This window comes from Thunnus albacares, chromosome 20, assembly GCF_914725855.1.
Source record: "Thunnus albacares chromosome 20, fThuAlb1.1, whole genome shotgun sequence".
In the NCBI taxonomy this organism is placed as follows: Eukaryota; Metazoa; Chordata; class Actinopteri; order Scombriformes; family Scombridae; genus Thunnus; species Thunnus albacares.
Genome location: NC_058125.1, coordinates 12,490,121 through 12,506,966, shown reverse-complemented (window position 1 = coordinate 12,506,966; position 16,846 = coordinate 12,490,121). Strand labels below are relative to the sequence as shown.

Below are 16,846 nucleotides of genomic sequence, written 5' to 3'. Positions count from 1 at the left end.
CCTTATACAAAGCTCATCATGACATTTTTATGTAGGAAGGGGGTGGGGGGGGCTTAAAGGCGTGGAATAAAAGTCTAACGACACATATTATGATATACACACACATACTAACATATTAATTGTTCTTACATGAAATCTAAAACTATATTTGTAAGTCTATGGGTTTTACAGTCCTCTGTTCTCTTTGATCTGACTGCAAACAGCAGGGGTCCATGCTATTTGAGTGTGTGTGTGTGTTCTGGTAAATGTCTGTGAGTGTCTGTATGTCATTGGGGCATGGCATATTGTGCTGGTTTGCCCAGTGATCAGTTCTTGGGTCAAGTCCTGAGAATCAAAATCCACAGTGGGATTAAAGTTGGTGCCAGCCCAAGGTTGTTTAGATGGTCTGGTCAGTGAGGAGTTTGGTCTGTGAGGAGTTTGGGACTCTCACTTATCAGCATTCTTTGGGGATTGAAGAAAGAGCTGGTCTGTCACCTGAGGCTTGTGCGGTCTGCCTTCGAAACATGCAGGGACTTTACCCTACAGTTTAAAACTGTCAATCAACCTGACTTTTAAGTGCAATCATGAATTACTTCAAGCATCCCTTTAACAAAAGACCTAACAGCTTGACAACAGGAGCATAGAGGTAATGGGGAAAAAGAAGGACAGGAATGAGAAACTTAGTGCTCCTCCTGTGGCTGCAGGAGATGTCATGTCGTCCACTTTCTCCTTTAAAAATGACCCGAATCTTGAAGTAAAAGTAGTTAACCTGCTGAATATCCATGGTATACGTGCAAATGCTCTCCGAGTTAGAAACATTCTCACAATTTGTTACTCAGGTTTCAAGATCATGAAGACTTGTGCAAGCTCTGTCACTGCCTAAAAGAATCCCATTTACTCATGTGAATACAAACAGTCAACAAAGTACAAAGTAACTCTCAAAGATGTATGGAAATTAAACTTGTCATGCAAACAATATTAACCTTACCTGTGCTCTTGCTCCCTGTCCCCCAGCCTGCCATCCAGTGTTGACTTCCAGCAGGGAAGATCTGGCATTGCTAATGTCCACACACACATTAGCAATGCCAGATCACTGTAGCTGTTTTGGTCACTGTAATTTTCACAACAGCCTGAGACCGTTGAGATCTCAAACTCCTCTGAGCCATCCACTAGTTGCAGGCCAAGAAACACACTCCAGTCCCCAATGTTTGGATTAGGGCTGTAGGGAAATAAATCCAGTCCACTCCGCAGCCCTGTTGAAGATGGCGGAGAACTTGTTGGTGTGGGTCTCAGAACACCTCCTGTCTGTGAGAGCCCTCCACATTCCGAGTCTGGAGAACAGGGGCACCGACCTCATGTTGAGAGGCAGCCTTCTGCCAGACGAGTGGGTGCTACACCCTGAGGTGGTGTAGCAGATTTGGGACTGGTTCGGGTGAGCGGAAGTGGACCTGTTTGCCAGTCAAAACAACACCCACTGCCCGCTAAGGTTCTCCCTGACGCTGCAAGACGATCCACCCTTGAGGATGGATGAGTTTGCACACACGCCATGGCCAAAGAGGCTGCTTTATGCCTTTCCTGCTCTTCCTCTCATTCCCCTGCTGCTGGAGAGAGAGAGACAAGAGTGGCTGTCGATCATCCTGATAGCTCCGGACCACCGTTTGGTGCCATGGTATGCAGAGAGACCCAGATGTTGGCGCGCAGCCCTGGTCACTCCCGCAAGTGTGGGGGGCTCTGTCCCAGGAGGCAAGCTCCCCAAATTAGGCCAACCTCTCCAGGCTTGGCTCCTGAGAGGAACAGGCTGATGCAGGCTGGACTGTCTGCACAGATGCTGCAGACCAAGGGAGGGATTCACCATTGCTTGCTACAAGGCAAAGTGGTTGGGATTCCATTATTGGTGTGAGGAAAGGAGACTGTACCCCCTGACGTGCAGTGGGAGAGGTTATCTCCTTTCTACAATATCTGGTGGAAAAGGGGCTGTCTTATGCCACTGTTTAAGTGTATGCAGCAGTTGTTTCCTCCTGTCATGAGGGTTTTGGCGACAGACCTGTTTTCGCCCACCCCCTCGTGAAATAAGGCCCTCCTGCTGCGGTCTGAGCACATTCCATACATGCCATGGCAGCGTCGACAGCCTTGTTCAGTGGGGTGAGTGTCAAGGACACATGCATGGCAGCGTCCTGGTCTATGCCTTGTCCATTCATAAAGTTCTATTTCTTAGACATGACAGGCTCCTTTTCAAGGTCCGTGCTCACAGGTGTGACTCAGGACTTGTGAAAAGGGTGGTGTGAGTGTCAGTTGTGGTACACCTGACCCCCCTGGGAAATTATACACTTGCATTCTCCTGTGATCAAAGATGACTCAGGAAATGGGGTGTGCAGGGTGTTTGGTGTATGACCTATGACCCCTGCGAGGTTAGGCCATGTTTTCACTCAGCTCAGGTCCATGTTAACTGGACTGGGTTTGGCCCCCTACTGCTCCACTTAAGCAGCTAGATTATAAAGTAGTAGAAGAGCTGCGGCGGCTAACCTTTATCCAGTCAGACTCAATGAGGAAGTCTGATGACATGTTGCGGCAAGGCATACGTTGATCGGACTCTGCCTACTCTACCCAAAGAGTCCAGTAGAGGGCAGAGCCTGTGTGAGATAGAACGAAGGTTATGATATTGTAACTCTAGTTCTATAACCACAGATGGAACCCTCTACCTATGGACCCCGTCACCCCTTTGCCATCCGCTGCTTATAGAACTAGGGTTACAATATTGTAACCTTTGTTTCCTGCTCTGGGAGTCGTGAAGGTTTAAAGGTGATTCAGCATTCATTTTCAAATTAAATACAACGGTCTTGAAATTGAAGTAATCACAAAATCAAAACAGAAAATTGATTAATAAATTATGATATGGCATTTGATAGAAAGATACATAATGACAAAGAATTTTTTTTAAAAAAAAGGCTTGCCGGAGCCAATACGCAGATCCATTTCCTCAAACCCATTTTGTGACTGCACAGGTTGCACAAGCACACTGTCAAACACGCCTTATATATCAGTTTAATTTTTTTATAGAGAAATGATGTGAAAATTTGCACCATATGTGCTCAGAGCATTAGGCTTTTGGGGTGAGCAGTAGCAGTAAAAGACATTCACTTCATACAGTAGGTACCTCCAAAAAACAATGTTTTTTTAAATGACAAAACTATGAATATTATATATCAGTTTAATTTTCTTACTCAGATTGCTCACCAGAAAACACAAGTCACACCGTGTGAAAGGATGTGAAATTTTGCACCAGACGTGGTCAGAGCATTGGGTTTTTAGGGTTGAGGTAATTCACTGGTAAGCAGTAGCAGCAAAAGAGTCTCACTTCCTTAAGTGGCCTCAGTGAGACAATGTGCATAGTTGTGATAAGAGGAAGAAGAAAAAAACTTTTTTCCAGAAGTTGTGATGAAACTAATTAATGAAGAAGAATGAGATTCTGATATAGCAGACTTTTATTTGTTTCCTTAGATAGGTGAAATACCTGTGGCACCATAACACAAAACTTTAGAGTCATTGTACATATAGTAGGTACCTCCAAAAAACATCTATAATGTTTTTAAATGTCAAAAATATAAATAAACAGCCAACAATAGAGACAAAGTTATTTATCAGATTGAATCCAATTATGATCCACCAACTCATGCTGTCTGCCTCTATATGGCACACTACGCCGATGCACGCAGATGGGATGAGAGCACAGAGGAAGTCCAGCAGGAAAGGAGAAATGGACCTTTTTATTTTTAGATTTTTTTCTTCATGAGACGGATTGTTTAAACAGTGCCTTTGAAGGTGTTTATCTGCCCATGGTGAAGTTGGACCACATAGTAAAACTTGGTGTGTTTGTAATATGAAATTTAAACTTCCTCTCTCCTTGGCTGATGTCAGAAGGAAATCAAAGACATCAACAGCACTGTTGGAGAAGGGAACCATAAAAATATCTCAAGAAAAACGTGCCATTTGCGTTGGCATTTTCCCTCAATAGCGTCTACAACTGTATGCCCAGTGAGCCTTCTTGCTCGAATTTAAAGTGATGAAAACATGTTCAAGTCTGAAAACACTTTCGTGATCTGAATAAAACTTCCTCACACTGGTATCTGACATCCTCTTGTTTTTTCTCAGTGACAAATGTAGTGAAATGTAGTGCCATGCCTGCCAACAAGAGCTGTGGTTTGTGGTAAAGTTTTTTTTGCTATTTATCATTTTAATCATTATTCATCAGACTTACATCAGAATGAGCATCAGTACCCAAAACATCATTCTGGGTTTAATCTAGTATGTGTATAATATATATATATATATATGTATGTATGTATATGTGTATATACAATGTGCTCACATACAACAGAAAGTGTTTGTTGACATTGTAACCCCTCCTACCCCCAAAGTTTTGGTTACCTTGGCTTTGAACACACCTTATTGTTTCTGCATTGTACTTTCGACATCTCCCTCCAAGTCATACTTTTAGTGCTTTTCATGGGAGTAACACAATGGACTGGAAAATATCTACAACATTAGTCTTCTCAGGTGAGACAAAATGTGTGTGTGTGTGTGTGCGTGTGTGTGTGTGTGTGTGTGTGTGTGTGTATGTGTGTGTGTGCGTGGGGGGGGGGGGATAAAACTGCACAACTTTTATTTCTCATGGTTCAGGAGCTCAGACAAAGTGCTTCATATGGCACTAATTACACCTAAAACTTATACTAGTTCCTCCCCCCCCCCACACATTTCTTATCAAATCCATTAATTTCTTATATATATCCTACTCATCCTGTGCAGGCTTGCAAGGCGGACTGAAGGTGGTGTTTTTCAGAGGGCTGACACATAAAGACAGACATCCTAAATTATTATGTTTGAATTCAAATTGAATTGTTAATACTGCAACAGACATTACTCAGCTCTCGAAAGTTAACATGATAGCATTTGCTGAATGTATACAACTTGTGAAACATATCAGACACCAACACAACACATCCTACTTATCTATCTCATTCACCAGAAGGAAGCTGATGCAAATTTTCAACAGTTTTTATAGTACACTGTATCTAATGTGACAAGTTGCCATGTAGGAGGGCAGTAACAAACTTCCTGCAAACCCCTTGGTGATATATATAATACATATATATGCTATATATATATTGCAGTATGATCGAGACTGTGTAAAAACACAAAAGAACTGGATGACATGAACTAAATGATAGGTAACTATGAACAGGTTAACACTAACAAATAAAATCTACAATATAGTATTTTCTGTAATTGTCTTCCTGAATCCATAAAAGCCACAGTAGAAAAAGCAGAACTTGAGGGTGATGATAAAATTATTATTATTTTTTTATGCATTTACTGGGTTTTTTGTTTTATTTTTGAAAGAATGTGACATTAAAAGTATAACATGATGTCATTTTAGAACATTTTGAAATTTAATGGCTACCAAAATTAATTCATATGCATCTGCAAGTGTCTGCCTGAGGTTCAACAGATCCATTAAAGGAAGTTAACCATTTTAAAGCTGTTGGCCATGAGTATATATCTTGTCAGATGGTCAAAGAGTTTATACAACTTTGACCATCTTAGAAAAAAAGGTGAAAAGAAAGACCTTGTTTTTGCAACATTTAAACAAATATATCACTCAACGACAGGATAACCCTTGATAAGGCAAATATAGATGCCGTGTGAAGTAGTGCACTGTGTCTTTATATTCAAGTCTTAGTATTTATCATGTATAGTAATTGAGTCACTATGTTTAGAATTTAACAAGACTAGGTCAAAACCTAGTATATGGCTGGTGTATGGGTGTGCAAAATTGTGGCCAGTTTGTTACAGGGATAATCAGTGGTAGTGTCCGTAATGTGAATTCCTGGATATTATATATTCATCTGGAGGCTGTGGTGGAAATTATAAAAGAAATTTTTGGCAGCATTGGGTTCAAATGGTATTTTAATGCTGTTGTTCATCGTTTGTGGTGTGAAAACGTCAGAGAAATAAAAAGTGTGCGTCCTGGTATTAGTTCAATTAATTCAATTATAAAATCTAAAAGGGCGTCTCTGCTGGGCGTCTCTCCTGCCGGCTACTCAGCTCCACCGTCAGCAAGAGAGTCGATCACACTGGCGGTAGAGGAGGAGACGCTGTTATGTGTCTGTTATGACTGACACATACAGCAAAAGTTCAGCCGACTTTTCTGTATTTCATGCCGCAGCTAGGGGCTCAGAGCAGGAAGCAGTCGCTCCGCGTCACGCTGCAGAAATGTCATTATTCCAGTAAAACACAGACGGAGGAGGGGAAGGGGCGGGAGCGGGGCGGCTTGTTGGGGGAGGGGGGGCATATAAACTGAAAGACACATGGTGTACATTTTGATTTATGGTATAAAGCTGCCGTGTATTGTATTATGGAAGATAAACTGCCATCCAGACATACAGAGCTGATACAGATAATTATATGTATTGTAACAATTTGTAAAAACAATTTTGTACTGTGATACAATAAACTGTAATCGAAAGCATCACAGTAATTAAACAGATACTTGCTGACCTCAGGAGGAGGAGGAGTCTGGATAAATCTCAGCGCTTCCCCTGGATCATTTTGGATTTATGAACTGACAGCACTGAACTCTATGCACCTTATGGATGTTTTGCACTTTGGCACTGGTTGCACTTTATGTACTCTATATGTTATTCTGAAATTCAATACAGATCTTTTAAAAATGTAATACTACTCCTGTGCGTGGGCGTGAGTGGAACAAGTAGGTCTATCTACAGACTGGCGGTATCATCACAACACACCCACTTTACTACATGACACACCCACTTGGTTAGGTTTGGGCATGAAGAGTGAGATGTTTAGGGTTAGGCCATGTTTGCACCTGGCATTAACATGTGTCTTGGGTGATCTGATCACAAGTGGACAGCTCTAAGCACAGGTGTGAACTCACCCAAGACGCATTGAGGATGCATTGAGATCTGATGGCTTAGAGATCAGGGGGGCATGTCACGTAGTGAAGTGGGTGTGTTGTGTAGGTCAGCAAGACTGCAGATAAACCATGGATGTATTATAAGAGCTGGATCCCCCACTGACCCTGCCCACGAGTTCCCGCTTGGCCCATAGACTTTACATTGTGATGATGTCACAAATATTTAAATTGCTTTTCTTGCCATGAGGAAAGTTTTACAAATATAAAACCTCCATGGATCAAAAGTTCATAATAGAAAGAGTCATAATTGACCTTCTTTGCAGTTCAAGGTGTCCTGTCAACAGTTTTACAGACATCTCTTTTACAATGGTGGTCTATTGGGAAAATGCTTCTTGGGCTGCAGAGGGATTTTTCACTGCACTACTGCAAGTGGCCACAGGGAAAAATTGGCTGAGACAAGGAACTGAGCAGCGGTGCCTATCCAGCTCTTTTTATACATCCATGAGATAGACCCTTCTTCAGTGGAAGCTGTAAATTACCTCTAATGATGTAATAGAAAGCTGTTGCGCCAATTCATTTTGAAAAAGCAACAGCCAATGGGGAAACTCCAACACTAGGCCGGTTGACCAATGGTGCAATTCCATCACTCACTCAGTCACTCACTCACTGCATGTGTAGGGCTATTCAAGCCCCACTGTTGCAGTCCATCCAAAAATTTCTGACTTTTGCACCCTCTAGTGGTAGTAAAAAAGACAACAACTCACACACTACACCTCATAGACTGTATAGACTGAAAGTAACACAGACTGTACAGATTTTCACAAGGACTGTCTCCTTTTTCTGCAAGTAAAAACATGAGAATAATTTGAAAGATATTATAACTGTACACATGGTGGCTTTAAATCAGATAAATTGTGTGGTTCTTCCTTCCTTAATCCTCAGTGTTACAAGCTGCACTTTGTTTCAATATCGATCCTGTGGCTTGGAAGTCCTTGAGTCACTCTGCTGCAGGTTTTGGATACCAGGTGGTGCAAAGACAATCAGAGTAAGTAGTGTGGTGGAACATGGGTTTACAGTAACCATATCTGCTGCTTCACATCTGCTATGATAGGGTTTTTTCCAGCTCGCATCGCTGTCATATGCCAGTTTCACAGTAATGAGGTCATAAGCATGCAGCATTTCTTAACAGATAAAATGTGGGATTTATTGAGCTACACTGTACTCACCTGATTTTTGGGTTTTATTTCCTCAGTTTGCTGGTCAGTGCCCCCCTTGCACAATATTCATCAAGTCAGAGAGGGAAAATATTTAAGTGCTCCACTGAATCCTGCAGGGAAGTATCAGTACCAGGTGAGCAAATACTCATTTCAAAATGCTTTATTGATTCTTTAGCTTTTGTCATCTGATAGATATTGTTTCAGGGGATTTGTAAGACAGATACTGAGGCATCTTTCTTTATCCTTACTGGCTTACTTGCCAACTGATTGAATGAAGTAAAGTTATTCTACTTGTTCCCATAACAGTTCCTTTTGTTTTTAAAAATTTTAGGACTCAATAATTGACAAAATGACTTGTTAAGATGGAGATTGTATTCCATTTTGTTGTAAATTGGTTATATAAGCATAAAATATGCATAGTTGTGAGACACTGCTGTACAGTCTTGACTGGGTAATGTTATCAGATCAGATAGGGAAATATTTTACCAGTGGTGGCTGTGGTTTGGTCACTGAGAATGTAGTTGTGTTGTATCTTGATGATTTTAACATAGCCGATGGCTGATGTTTTTATGCAGTGCCAGAATTTGCAGTGAACATGTCCCTTGGTTTGACAATGACAAGTGATCCCACCACAAAAAACACTCTGGTAAGTTTGTGAAGTGCAAAGATTTACATGTCATTGATAATAAAAATGCAGAGGTTTGTATCTTTACCAGTAAATCCATTTTTTTTTCAGCTTGAACATGTATTGTTTAAGAAACAGCAAAATAATCATCTATTAATCAGGACTTGGTCTTGTCTCTTTTCAGGCATGTGGTCCAACCATCCCAAAGGACTGCAAAAGTATCACGCTGTATAGTGGTGTATGCTTGCAGTTATCCAGTTATGATCATGTTGAATACTTCTTCTTCTGAAGGTACACAGGTTGAGTTTTTTTTACAATCTCAAAGGTAGTGATAAAAAAGGTCTAGTAATATTTGAGCACCACTGCACACACTTATCACTTCATACACACAACCCAACATGCATATTGGTAGAAATCTGAGCATTGGATTATTTGTATTATACTGCTTCACATTGCCAAGAGGCTTTTCTGGAGTGATCAGCACAACAGTATGCCTGAGCACTGGAACAAGCAGACAGACAATATAGCAATGTGTAATGTTCACAACAGAATGTTTTAAATCACTGTGCTTAAGAGGAAACTGTATATAATTATTCAGATGTACTTCTCCTTTTTGACAGAATGTCGAACCCAAGCAGACATTGCATTCCTGTTGGATGGCTCAGGCAGCGTAGTTGCAGAGGATTTTGATACAATGACAACTTTTGTGAAAAATCTGGTCGGATCATTTCAGGGACAGGATACAAAGGTAGGATTGTACTCAAAATATACCTCAGCCCTCCATGCAACTTGTTTGATTATTTGACTGTTGAATACACATCTCCATTTATATCCATACATATTTCCATTTTTTCTCCTTTTTTTCCAGTTTGCCATTGCCCAGTTCTCCACAAATCCCAAAGTCCATTACTACTTTGACACTTTTGATACTAATAACTGGAAATCTCAAATTGATGGAATAAGACAGTTAGCTGGAGCGACTTACACAGCTAAAGCCATCGAACACGTTGTGTAAGTGCCTTCATGATGCTAATGTGTGACACCATCCTCATAAGTTACCAATGTGTTTTTCTTTGATTTTAGAGTTTTCCTATCGTTGTTCATATTGATTTTCAACAGTCATGCCCAGTTTGATACAAATCAACAGCGTTACATCTAAACTGGCAAACTTTCAAAACTTTTTCAAAGCATTTCTATAAATAAATACTTCAAAATCTACTGTTACCAATTATACCAATTATAACACAACATATAATAGAGAAATTTAAAATCAGCTCAACACATTATACAGAAAAATAATCATTTAGAAGTACAGTACTTACAGTACTTAAAGTACATCTCACACCACTCACTATTATATTTATTGGTTAATCTGGGAAATATTAAATTGGGGTTTGGACACCTGAGGGATTCTTTTGCCTGCACACTGTTGAGAGGCAACAAGACAGCAATTAAATGGCACAACTAGTGGTATTAAGCCATGAGAGTTTTGGTTTTATTTGCCTGGGATCTGATATTTCTGCCTCAATGGAGAGTGTATGGGATTTTGTTTTCTGTGTTCATAGCACTAAAAAGTTAAAAATTCACCAGCAACATGTTTTCAGAAACAATGTCCATGTTACTCAGAAATCTCAGAGAGACACCTCAAAGCTTGTACAAATAAAACCAAAACTATTTGCATGGCTTGATGCTACTGAGGTAAGTGACAACCTTTTATTTCTTAACCTATAGAGACATTTAATTTTCTTTCATTAAAAATGTACCACAAGAACATGTATTAAAAGTAGATTTTTCTTTTGACAGCAACAATGTCTTCTCGGCAAGCAAAGGCTCCAGGTCAGATGTGAAGAAGATTTTAATGGTCATTACAGATGGAGCATCTAATGACCGGGATGATTTGCAAAATGCGGTAAATTCAGCTGAAAAGAAAAAGATTGTTCGATTTGCTATTGGGGTAAGTTGCATTTCTACTGTATAAATATGTGTTGTGTTAACATGTTAAAAAGTTAAAGCACATCTGACTAACACATCACATACAGCTCAGGTGACAGCAGCTACCTATACTCTGTTTTCTGTGGAATTTAAGAACTCTTATTGTACACATTGTACACTTAACCATAATTGAGGAGTTTCAGGTATACCTAGAAAATTGCCTTTTGTGTTTCTGAAAATAGTTTATACTTTCCACACTCCAAAATGTATAGGCATTATCGATAAACAAACCTTTATCAGCACTGAAAAAACAAATGATTTAATGCTGCATGCTTGCATACTAAAGACATGATGATCAGTTTGAGAGTCAGTAATATAAATTGAGCCAATATTTTACTTTTGTGCATACAAATCGATTTTGTTGTACAGTACAACACCTCAAACATGTTTTCTCAACATCCCTAGGTGGGGGATGCATTCATAGACCCCAAAGCAAGACAGGAACTGGACACCATTGCATCTAAACCCTCAGCAAATCATGTGTTTCAAGTATCAAACTTTGACGCTCTTGAACAATTACGGCAGAATCTGCAGGACAAAATCTTCTCTATCGAAGGTACATATGTAACCTTATCATGACAGCTTCACATCATTTGTGTTTTATTGTGATATTGTTATAGTTCCAAAGTAAACAATTATTATGTCATTTATTACGAAGTGTCATTTTAAACTGAACTGCCAGTCATTAGAAGTGACATGGGCAATATTAGAAAATATACAGACTTACGGTTTTAACAAAAAAATACATAAATATCTTGGCAAATACTTTATAATTACAACTCAGAGCTATAATCAAATTTCAAATCTGTATACTAACTCATTTATGTTGCTGTTACAGGATCTCAAACCGGTGGAGAGTCACTGAAAATGGAAATGGCTCAAGAAGGATTCAGTGCAGCTTATGTGCTTGAGGTAATTAAAAACACCAGACAGTCACTGGACAGTATAGTCTTAGAAACACACACACACACACACACACTCACACACACACACACACACACACACACACGTCTGTGTGTCACTCCTTGTGGCTGAAAAGCATATAGCTATATAAGGTCCAGATGATGAATGTATGATGCATTTAGCCTTTTCCTTGGCTGATGTTTTTTGCCAAACACATTTTCTATACATTTCTGTCTAAATTGCAGGGGATTCAGATGGGTATTGTTGGTGCCAACCAGTGGAAGGGAGGCTACCAGCATTACACAAGAACAGGCCAGAAGGGGATCTCCTATGAGCCTTCAAATATGGAACCTGACAGTTATCTGGGTATGAATATTACAGTACATGCAATGGTGTATTTACACTGCTGTACTGTAATCCTTCCTCCCATCTTTTGAAAACACAAGAGTTTGGAAAAGGGACATAAAAAAGCAAATGAGGAATAAGGAGTGAAAACTTTACAGCAACATATTTGATATCGCATGTAATGCCAAAAAGGACAGTTTTTTTGTTTTTGATTTTTTTTGCAAAAGATGATCCTATACTTTAATGTCTTCTAAATAAAGAAAATACATCAATCACCAAAGTTCCATCAAAGGGAAAATCAAAAACCAAATACCACACCCAGTACTGATCATGTTGATGGATCTTATATGATTCAAAGTTGTGCAGAAGCCAGTAAGATATCAACAAATCCTGGAGGTGCAGCTTGTATAGATATTGTGATGGTTTTTAAAATGTCTTCAGGGAAGACCAAAGTGAAGGCTCTTCATGGTCTCCAGATTTAAATGCACACAAGAAAAGCAAAGAATATTCTGAACTTGCATCCTGCAAGGAAAAGTGTGTAGGGGGTGACCCAAAGCAAGTTTTTTAATGTTAAATCAAACAAAGACTAAATAATGCTTATTTGTAATTAATAGCTTGCTGAAATGTGTAATTTTAAAGATTGTTCCCGGCCTTTGTATACTAATAAGCTTGACTCTTTAATTCTAGGTTACTCCATGGCAGTCACCAAAACGCGGTTTGGCACACTGACAATTGTTGGTGCTCCAAGATATCAACACACAGGAGTTGTGATTTCAGTTATTGAAAACAGTCTTGACCAAACAATTGATCCCTTTGTTTGGCAGGTGTGTGCTCACAATTAAGACAATGTAAAGAATTAATATTTTTAATCTTAAATTAAAGGTTGTTGTTTCCTCACTTTACTAATTGTTTTTTGTTGCTCACACAGTTTCAGATTGGTGAATATTTTGGTGCAGTGGTTTGTGCCATGGATGTGGATCGTGACACATACACTGACCTAGTCCTCATATCTGCCCCTATGTACATAGACAGTGATAGAGAGGGACGAGTTTATGTTTGCAGCTTATCAAATGTGGTAAATGACAGTTTTATCCAGAATCTATTGGATTTTTTCAATGAGAATTCAAACATCGACTCTGATCCTTTTTTCCTATTTCCACCAGAGAGTTGAGTGTCGCTTCGATAATCCATTAGTACTGAGAGGGGATGCATCTGACCAAGGAAGGTTTGGGTCTTCTCTCGCTGTATTGCCTGACCTTAACAGTGATGGTCTCAATGATTTGGCAGTTGGAGCACCTTTGGAGAATGGTGGTCAAGGTAGCATCTACATCTTCCACGGCGAAATAGGAGGAGGAGGAGGAAGAATTCATCCTACTTACTCACAGGTGAGCGAGAGCAAAGATGCAACAAGAAGATCTAAATGATACATATGGCTTCTTGTTTAATATACAATTTAGACAAAATTTATTTTTTATTGATTAGAATGTTTTCATTTATGTAGAGAATTGCTTCCTCTGAAGTCCAGCCAGGACTGAAGTTCTTTGGTATGTCGATCAGTCAGTCGTCTTTTGACCTTAGTAACGACAATCTGCCTGATTTAGCAGTGGGTTCAAAGGGAACAGTTGTCTTACTCAGGTAAGATGCTCCTGTCACACATTATTACTCTCAAGTGTAATTCTACCATTTGTGTTCATTTATGTAATTTATGTATAAGGTTTATAACCACGAAGTCTCCACCTTTCACGGTAACACAATTTTAAGTCTCTTGTTATTAATTTAGGACAGAACTGTTCACCAATAGCGGATTGTATCAGGCAGCTAAAATAAGATATACTGGTTGTCATTGCTTGAATTGTATACTGCTTTACAATTTTCATATGTTTTGTGTCCATATCCAGATCAAAGCCTATAGTAATGGTAGATGCTGCGGTGACGTTCAACCCAAACAAAATCCAAACTCAAAACTCAGACTGCTCAAAACCACTGGACAACACAGCTACAATCTGCTTTACCATGACCGGACGCTCTACAGTAGATAAAGGTCACTGATTCTCTTCACTGTTTCTAAACACAGACCCACTGTCCATCCATTTAGATATGTGTGTACATGAGTAACCTTTAAATGAAACTCTAATTCCAGCTACAGCAACGATTAATTATACTTTAAAGCTGGATGCCACACGTAAGGTCCCAAACAACCGAGCTTACATCAGGGAGAAACAACGAGAGGAGACCGGATCAATAACTCTTGGCTTAGAGAAACGATGCTTCGATGTGAACTTCCACATTGAGGTGAGTTCTTTAAAACCTAATAACATCAGGAAAACCCACTACAACCCACATAGCTTCAATGTGAAAAACATAATTTTTGATATAACCAACCTTCACTACCTTGATATTCATAATAGTACCCTCCTCTCACAGGCCTGTCCAGAAGATGCTCTGAATCCACTTAACAATGAGCTCCAATTCACCTTTGATGGTTTGCCTTCTGACAAAAATCTCAGCCCAAGTCTGGCCCAACAGGCTCAGACAACAACCTTTCATCCCGTAAGTAATCTTTAAAGACACCCTCGTTTATTGGTCGGTTTTATTCATACTGAGGGTGTTTTCAAACCTATATTCATTTGCTCTGGTCCAAATCAGTGGATGAGTTGGTAAACTTGGTGTGCTTTCCTGTTGGTTGAATTTCCAACTAAAAAGCATCACTACAAGCCACAAGAGAACGTTCACTCCACTCATTGCTTACATGTGTCTGGGGTGGGAGCAAGAACATAAACACAGAAGAAACTCCTGAAGAATGTCCGGCTACATCATCATGTTCCCACCACAAACAAACCACTCCAGAGTTTGTTTGGAACTGGACTGAGACCATATCCTCAAAGGGTCTCTGTATGGTTATTTTAGTCTGCACCTGAGTATGATTACTGTGTTCAGACCTGCCCAGAAGAATCACACCAAGGGGGATAATGATCCAGTTCAATTCATACTTTTCACATTTGACTGTCAGAATTTCAACTGAACTGAAGATTGAACAATAAAGGTCAGGGTTTGTGAAGTTAAGAAAAACAACTTGACTTTCTGATTCATGTTTTTTCAAATGTTGACAATACTTTTTGTGATTAATTACATGTTTGCCAGGTCATGACAGATATCACCACATACTTGAGGTCCTATGTGGAGAGCTCTCCAGTACTATGAAATGCTCAGGAATTGTCCGTCAAGCTTTCTGAATAATGTTCAGTTGTAACTCTAATTGTTTGTCATGTCTGTCTTGGCTCTTCGCTCTTACACTTTCTGAACAAACATGGTTTACTTCATACTGTCTTCCACAGTTACAGTTTGACATCAACTGCGGCAATGACAACAACTGTATAGATAACCTGAAAGTGGATTTCAACTTCACCAGGTGAGGCTGAGTTTCAAATGTGAAGCCTGACTTAGGTGTGTGGATCTACTGTTTTATTTGTGGATTTACTATTGGTGGGCAGGTGACATGTTTAACTTTTCTCTTTGCACTCCCAAATTGATCAGCATGCTCTTTTAATTCTACTCTTTCAACAGAGCATTTGGCATGTTACTCTTTCTACATGCTAAAGTTACATACACCTGGACTCTCTTTGTGTTTTTTTTCATTCCTTCACTTTTTCCATTTTCTCCTAATCTATTAGTTTCTCAGAGGTTAAAGTAGGCATTGATGAACTGCTGGAGGTCACTGTGTCAGTGGAAAACAGGGAGGAAAACTCCTACAACAGCCATGTTGTTCTCACGTACCCACCTGGGCTCTCCTACAGGAAGGTTACAGACCTGCAGGTTAGGATCAAGTCTGTTTCAATTCAACTCTGGTCAGCTGCTCTCTGAGGTTATGCAGTGATTGTGGATTATGTGTGTTTTTTAATAAAGGGAAGTGCAACTCCTTGGACAGTGGAGCTGGCTTATCTCAGGGAAAGACAGACTGCACTATTGACAAGCCTATTTTCAAGAGCAACGCTAAGGTTTGTAGTGTGTACAGAAGCATCTCATCTCACTGCAGCTGAACCGAGAGAGGAGACAATCTGATCTCTGTCATTCGTTTTGTGTTAGGTGCTCTTCATTGTGTCCTATGGAATTGAAAGCAACAGTCAACTTGACAGGAAGTTATTCATCACTGCAAATGCCACCAGGTACTGTTGTGTTCATCTTCCAGCCTATAAGCACATCACTGTACATGTGTGTATGTGACAATTATTATTATTACTCATGTGTACAATAATTTCACCTCTCTTAGTGGGAACGAGCACTCCAAGTCAAGTGAACTTTACAAAATGAAAGGGATTGATGTGAAGTACAGCATTTTTATGACAATTGAAAGGTTTGTGTTCCATGTGATTTAATAAGTTTAAAAAGATTTTAAAATAATTTAAGCTGACATTGTAAAGCTTAATGTCTTTGAAACATTCAGTGTTTCTGTTCAGTTCCCTCAGCTACAGCAATTTCACTTATGGCAAGAGTAATTTGCAAAAACCAGTCCAACAATCAATTAAGGTAAAAAATCTTATCCTAACATAATATCCTTTTAAATAAGGTTAATTAACTTTTTTCAGACTTGACTTTAATGCTCAGTTAGTCTTTTTCTTTTCTCCCCTCTTAGGTTATAAATGACATCAGAGCACTGAATTTCACTGTGGTGATCAGGGTGCCGGTAAAGCTCGGTAATAAAGACATCTGGGTGGATTCGATATATATATACTATATATATACATATATATAGTAAGATACAGAAAGTGTTTGTCAATACTGTAACCCCTCCTACATAAAAGTTCCTCTAACTGATTGCCTTTGCTTTGAACGGTCATCTTATTGTTTCTGCAT

At 39.5% G+C, this 16,846-nt stretch overlaps 1 protein-coding gene across 1 annotated transcript; it reads left to right on the top strand.

The window, feature by feature from the left end:
* The first annotated feature begins 4,470 nt into the window (after window positions 1-4,470).
* Window positions 4,471-16,745, top strand: LOC122971725 (integrin alpha-M-like). The gene is given in 25 exon segments (XM_044338468.1): window positions 4,471-4,533; window positions 7,856-7,958; window positions 8,166-8,263; window positions 8,706-8,776; window positions 8,940-9,054; window positions 9,376-9,503; window positions 9,624-9,766; window positions 10,559-10,709; window positions 11,153-11,303; window positions 11,586-11,659; window positions 11,896-12,016; window positions 12,683-12,819; window positions 12,924-13,070; window positions 13,159-13,380; window positions 13,497-13,630; window positions 13,894-14,036; window positions 14,136-14,287; window positions 14,420-14,545; window positions 15,331-15,404; window positions 15,667-15,823; window positions 15,904-15,990; window positions 16,079-16,158; window positions 16,263-16,346; window positions 16,450-16,519; window positions 16,626-16,745. Coding segments are annotated over 25 exon segments (2,925 nt in total). The 5' UTR covers window positions 4,471-4,496.
* Window positions 16,746-16,846: the final 101 nt, after the last annotated feature.